Source organism: Ursus maritimus, unplaced genomic scaffold (genome assembly GCF_017311325.1).
Source record: "Ursus maritimus isolate PB19 unplaced genomic scaffold, ASM1731132v1 scaffold_30, whole genome shotgun sequence".
Lineage (NCBI taxonomy): Eukaryota > Metazoa > Chordata > Mammalia > Carnivora > Ursidae > Ursus > Ursus maritimus.
Genome location: NW_024425564.1, coordinates 34,295,089 through 34,301,536, shown reverse-complemented (window position 1 = coordinate 34,301,536; position 6,448 = coordinate 34,295,089). Strand labels below are relative to the sequence as shown.

The 6,448-nt window shown below is 54.0% G+C and overlaps 1 protein-coding gene across 2 annotated transcripts in view; it reads left to right on the top strand.

Annotated features, from left to right (window-relative positions):
- KIF6 (kinesin family member 6) overlaps positions 1–6,448 on the top strand; it is a 463,572-nt gene that overhangs the window by 453,294 nt on the left and 3,830 nt on the right. The window contains exons 15-17 of one of the 2 annotated variants that reach the window (XM_040645114.1): positions 1,365–1,454; positions 3,000–3,106; positions 5,868–6,032. In XM_040645114.1, the coding sequence (XP_040501048.1) occupies positions 1,365–1,454; positions 3,000–3,106; positions 5,868–6,031 (361 nt within the window). In that variant the 3' untranslated portion in view covers position 6,032. Of the gene's footprint in view, positions 1–1,364; positions 1,455–2,999; positions 3,107–5,867; positions 6,033–6,448 lie in introns of those variants that run through there. The other variant, XM_040645113.1, reaches the window with a different exon arrangement.

Genomic DNA, 6,448 nt, shown 5'->3' with positions numbered 1-6,448 from the left:
GCATTGCCTTGCTTTCAACAGACCAGACAGCCTCTACCCAGACCTGTGGGGCAGGGCCTCTGTGCAGAACCATGAGGGCATGACCCCCGCCCTGCAGAGCCCAGCAGGACCTTTACTCAGTGGGTCCAGACAATGGGACCATCACCCCAGTGAGTCCAAAGGGCAGAACATTGGACCAGGGAGGATTATTTTCAAGCCTTAAGATCTCACAGAGTTTGCATTGCTAGGTTTGGGGACCTGCTTGGGACCCATCACCGCTTCCTTCTTTCTCCCTTGTGGAATGGGAAGGTCTAACCTACGCCTGTCCACCATTTTAGTTTGGAAGCACATGACTTGTCTGGTCTCCCAGGCTCGCAGCTGGAAAAATTCCACCTCAGGGTGATTCGACTTCCCAGGTCTCACCCATATCTGATTTAGATGGGACTTTGGACTTCAGAGTTGATGCTGGGACAAGTTAAGGCTTTGGGGGCTGGCAAGATGGAAGGAATGCGTTCTGCATGTGAGGACATGAATTTGGCAGGGGTGGGGAGGGGGCGGGGTAGAATGTTGCGGACTTAATGTGTCCTCTAAAAATTCATTTGTTTAAACCTAATCCCAGATGTGATGGTATTTGGAGGTAGGTCTTTAAGTCACAAGGGTGGAGCCCTCATGAAGGGGATTAGTGCCTTCCTAAGAGGAGGCAGAGAGCTAGCTCACTGTCTTTCCAGCCTGTGAGAACGCAGGAAGAATTTGGCAGTCTGCTGGAAGAGAACGGGCGTGAGAACATGACCACCCTGCACCCTGATCTCGGACTCCCAGCCTCTAGAGCTGTGAGAAGCAAATTCCTGTTGTGGGAGCCACGCAGTTTAGGGTGTTCCGTTAGAGCGGCCTGAGCTGACTGTGACACCGTCCACGACACGGGATTCCTGGCTCCTCTCGGAGTTAGCTCAGGCTGCCGTAACAAAATACCATAGACAAGGTGGCGTAACCTTTAGGGATTTATTTATTTCTCACGGTTCTGGAGGCTGGAATTCCCAGATCAAGGTCCAAGAAAATCAGCTGCTGGCAAGGACCCTCTTCCCGGCTTGCAGATGGCGAGTTCTCACTGTGTCTTCACATGGTAGTGAGCTCTGATCTCTCTTCCTCTTCTTGTCAGGGCACCAATCCTCTCGTGGGGGCCCCACCCTCATGACCTCACCAGAACCTAATTACCTCCCAAAGGCTTCACCTCCAAATACATCACATTTGGGGGCAGGGTAGGGCTTCAACATATGAATTTGGCGGGACACACACATTCAATCCGTACAGCTCCTAAATAGAAACCTACATTTCTTTTCTGTAAATGTCCTCCCATTCCTTTTCCTTTTGTCATTTTTCTTTTGCAGTGATGTGAATGCCAGGAAAATCTTGCCCTCGCCTTACCCCATCCCACAGAGCCGGGAGCACAGCAGCACCAGCGCGTCCCTGGAAGGCAGGTCTGTCTTCTCCTCCCTCTCGTGCTGTGACAGCCCCTGCCATGGGTGGAATGGGTCAAAATTGCCAGTTCTCTTCTCCCACATCCTGAGGAGCCCCTTGTCTGGTAGCTGCACAGACAGAGTTCAGGTCTGGCCTCCCCCCTGGGACTCTAGGAATACCCTGGAGTCTCTCACAGATGCTAAGTCCCAAAGCTGGGGAGTTTTCTCCCAAGGGTCTTTGCGGCCCTGTGTGGGCAGACTTGCTTCATGTATCCTTGTAAATAGATGTAGCCAGGGCCATTAAAGGAAAGTAGAGCTGGCCCATGGGCTGTTGCAATAGCATAGCCCGCTAGTCCCACCACAGCATCCCCAGGCAGGGCAGGACAGAGAGTGGACAAGCTTAGCCTCAGGCCCTGTGCACCGTTCACTGCAGACCGAACGAAGCTGAAAGGCCTCTCCCCAGCAGTGCTCTTTATGCGCTCTGACTAGAACCCTTGAACACCCTTCTTCACCTACTCGCCTCCCAAGCTGTCCAGGGGTGAGGTCCAGCCATGCCCCTCCCGGAGCCCAGACAGAAGGAACAGCTCCGCGCGCCCCAGATTGCAGCTGGATGCCAACACAATCACTCGTGATCATGGACAGCCCTTTATTATGTCCAGTCCTCACTACCTTCTAAGACAGTGGATACTGTCACCTGCTGTGTGGAGTGACAGGATGAGGGTGACTCTTGGCAAGCCAGGAGGGCACTGCTTTGAATTTTCTTTAGGGGCAATTTATTGGATGGAAAACAAAAAGGGAGAAAGGCACATACATTCTTCCTTTTTTAAGGGGATTTCTTGGAAATCCCACACTTCTTACAAATCTCGCTGGCTGGAACCTGGTCACCTGACCGCACATAGCTGCAAAGGAGGCTGGGAAATGTAGCATTTTTTTTTCAGCCACAGTAAGCTTCTCAGCTAAATATCATGTTTTTATGAAGAGAGGAGAGAATAGTCATCTGTCCCATGGTAGGGTACGGGGACGCACAGGGAAGACATCCCAAAGGATGTGCCATCTAAATTGGGTGCTGAAGGAGTTAGTCAGGCCCCGGGTGGAATAGACTTGGTGGGGGCGGGGGTTGGGAGGGATGGGGAAGGTGCTGAGACAAAACATATTCAACCATGCAAAGGTCTTGGAGGCGAGCAGTCCAGGGAAAGGAGACAGCTAAAGCAAAGGTCCTGAGGCCAGAAGGGACTCATGTTATTGAGTAACAGAATAACAGAAGGAAAGGCAGGGTGGCCCCAGTATACTGGGGGTCAGTTCACACAAGAAGAGAGTTTGAGTTTCATTCCAAGAGTGACCCAGGAAGCCACTAAAGGGATTAAGGCAGGGGAGGACATGACGTGTTTGCATTTGAAAGGATTGCTATGGCTTCGGCCCAGACACAGTCGAGGGGTGAGGAGTCCAACCGCTGTCCCATAGCCTCCTGGGTGAGATCCGGTCTCTGAACACGGAAAGCACTTTGGAAAGGTAAGCATGGAGTCCAAATATAAGGTGCAGTGATGTGTAGCTTGCGGTTGTCCTCAGCACCCCTGAGAGGCCAGCGTCGTCCGTCCCACTCACCGGGGACAGCCAGACGGACTCCGACATCCTGGCATTCATCAAGGCCAGACAGAGCATCCTGCAGAAGAAATGTAAGTGCATCTTTCTCCAGGGCGCTGCTCACCCACCTTTGGGGGATGGAGGGGGAGGGCCAGAGCAGGAAGTGAGCTGAGAAGGAAGTAGGAAGCTTCCTGCATATTCCTGAAACCAAAGGACTGACCTTGTGGTCGCCTCACACGTGCCTGGCCTCCGCTTCCTCCAGGAAAAAGCTCCAGGAGGCAGCATCACGAACACCAAGATAGGCCCAAGGGGGTGGCGGGCCTAGGTGGTCCCACCCTGCTTGGCAAAGCTTGCCTCCTTCTTCCAGACCTTCAGCTCCTTGTGTTCTCTGTCCCCAAAACCATTCACCTCTGTTTAGCCTTCTCCATACGAGAAAGGGCTGAGTGATTGTTCGAGGACTTGAATCCCTGGCTAGAAATATCACTCTCCTGTTGGAGCCTGGTTCTTACCAATGAGTTGTAGACATAATCACTATTTGAAGGCTCAGGCCTGAGGACACCGTTAATAGTTAAAGAAGAAATACCTGTGATGTGTCAGACAACAGGAAGAGAAAGAAAAGGCCCTTCCTGGCCTTTGTCACCCTCGTCCCCCATCTTTCTCTTGGCAGCTGTGGAAAGGCCTTCTCTTCTCCTGCTCCCCTCTTCCCCAGAGACCCCCAGGGACGATACCCAGGACCCCTTACCCCAGCCCTACTTTTAACCTCGTCCCAGTAGTAAGCCAAAGGCTACCAGCCGGGGCAAGCGTTGCTTTCCCGTGTCAACACCTTGAGTGAAATGGCAGACTTGGATCCTGTCAGGACTGACACCTGCCCCAGGAGGCCCGCATTCGGTTTCACAGCCAGCTCTCTGCAGTTTAGACACTAGGGGGTCTGCACATGGATGGAGCGTCCCAGGCAAGGATGCCAAGATGCCGGCCTGCCCACTGTTCTGTCTCTGAGACCTGAGATAGGCTGGCTCTGCCACCAGCCAGCTGTGACGCCATAGCTCGCCTTCTCACCTCCGTTTCCTTGTTGAAAGAGGAAAGAACTGTTATGTTTACTGAGCTTTTGCCCACATACTAAAGACACTATTTCCAGCCCTCTCAGAGAAGAGTCATAAACCCAAGGTCTATGTCAGGATGACGTCCTCCCGCTAACACAGTGCCCAGACAGTACAGAAAGCTGTGCTGAAAGGCGGAACCCTCTTAGTGTACAGAGCCAAGAGTCTGATCCCCTGTTTGACAGGTGGGGAAACTGAGGCACGCAACGATTGAATGGCAGAGCCAGGATAACCCAGCTTTTCTGCACTCTCTCCATGTGGCCACACTATCTTGAAAAGCCACTCCGTGGTCAGTCAGGTGTTTGTCTCCTGGCCCCCACCCTCCCTGCAGCTGGGGAGCTTTGTTCTCCAAATAGCAGCCTGGAAGCAATTCATCAAAACAAAAGTTCAAGGGTTCAATTTTTATTCTTAAGGGGAAAAAAAATAATCTTGGGTTCTTAGTGACCATGAGGCTGCAAAGGAAGCTGAAGAAGGGTGACAGGGGGTCCCCGTTCCGCCAGGTCAGGGCCAAAGGGCCAGCAGGTGCGGCCTCCCCAACGGGCGGCAGATGGCCAGGTCCCACCACACAGCACTTTCCACGCAGCCCCCTTATCAGGCCTCCGCGTCAGGCAAACATGCAGGCCGGGCCCCAGGCACCTTCCCCAGCCAAAGCAAACACTTCCCTCTCCCCTGCGCTGGGCTCCCTCTGCTCTTACTTGAGGGGTGCTGTCTGTCTGCGCTTCCTCAGGAGTGCTCATTACGGGGAGTTTGTGACTATCAGCCTGGGAGCAGGAGCCCAGAGAGGGAGATGTAACGTACGCCTCGCCTGCAGGCTCTTCCACTTCGAGGGCCAGGACGAATCTAGTTGATTTAGGATTCATGGAAAAGCTGTGGAACGTTTAAATCCCTGCCAGGGGCACGTGTGGACAGGTATATATCCCCCGTACGGGGCGTTTGTCATCCATGGTGTCAAATCTGCTGTTTCTAACTGCCGAAGACGGCTTTAAAATCTGAGAAAATGAGGTTCACCCCTTTCTACAGTGCTTTAAAAAAAAAATCTTCCTTAATTCCTGAGTTTGGAACTTTTTGCATCTGGACGGGAACCTTGAGCTTGACCACCGTGCCCTCTTCTCCAGCTGGTGCCAAGAAGAGGCTCTACGAAGTGCCTCAGAGCCCCTGCCACCCCCAATTCCTCCATCCCCACCCCGAGAAACCCTCCAGCTCTCCTTGGTGCAGGATCTGTCCCAGTGAAATGGAAAGAACCTAGAACTGGGAGGGAGGAGGCCCAAACGCAGGGCTCCTTGACCTCTGCCCTATGTGACCTTGGGCAGCTCACCTCCCCCGGTCCCCCACACATCTGTCAAGTTCACATGCCGTCTCCCTCTAGGTGGCCGGCTCATCCTGAGATAACGTCCATCAAAGTCCCGTCCAAACAGCCACGCGCCAGGGAGCCATTAGTGGGGAAACTGGCCCCAGTGATAAAACTGGCCCAACGCAGTAAGGGGTGATTTCCTGCCCGCGGTTTCTCTGTAGCCACACCCTCCAGTCTGGGAAACTACAGTCATAAAATCCCAGTAAGACTGACAGCTCCACCACTTCCCTGGGGCTCATCAGGTCAAGAACTGGCACCTTTTATCTGGGTTTGAGGTCTGTGCTGTGGGGCCCTCTGAGCCCTGCTCTGTGGCCGTCCTCCTCAGCCCCAGCCCTGCCCCAGTCACCATGGCAGGCACGTCTGGGGTGGAGCCGACTCAGACCCTGTGCTCGTTACCACTGGCAGCGCTGACGAACCCCGGCCCAGGCTGCAGAGGAAATGCAAGACCCGAGTGCCTGCTGGCCCCCGGTACCTGCCCTCCAGTCCTTGGTATAGACCGTCGAAAGCAGTGGGCTTCAGCCCTGGCTCCTCGTTGGTATAACCTGCTCCCTCCCACCACCCTTCTCTGAGATTCCGATTTAATCTGTCCTGGGAGGGCCCTGGGCATTGGGATTTCTACAGGCCCCCCGTAGGGGTTCCCAGTGTGCAACAGAGCTGGGAACCATGGGTCCAGAGTGCCTGGAACGCATCCCCTTCAGATGCGCTGGGGTGCCTGGTGGTCTTCCTTCCCGCCCTAAGATTCAGTCAGAACAGCTAGGAATGTCTGAAAGCTAAGGACCATTTAATTAAACAGCCTGGGGTCTGGCACTCAGAATTAGATCGGAAGGACCACAGCCTTGAATTGTCTTCAATCTCTTCCTCCCCGTCACTTGCCACATTCAGCGTGGCACAGAGAATTACTGGGTCATCCTCAGCGATGTCAGGCAGAACATGCCCCTGCTCCCCAACCCCCCCCCCTTGGCCAGGTCCCCGTGGCCACACTCGGA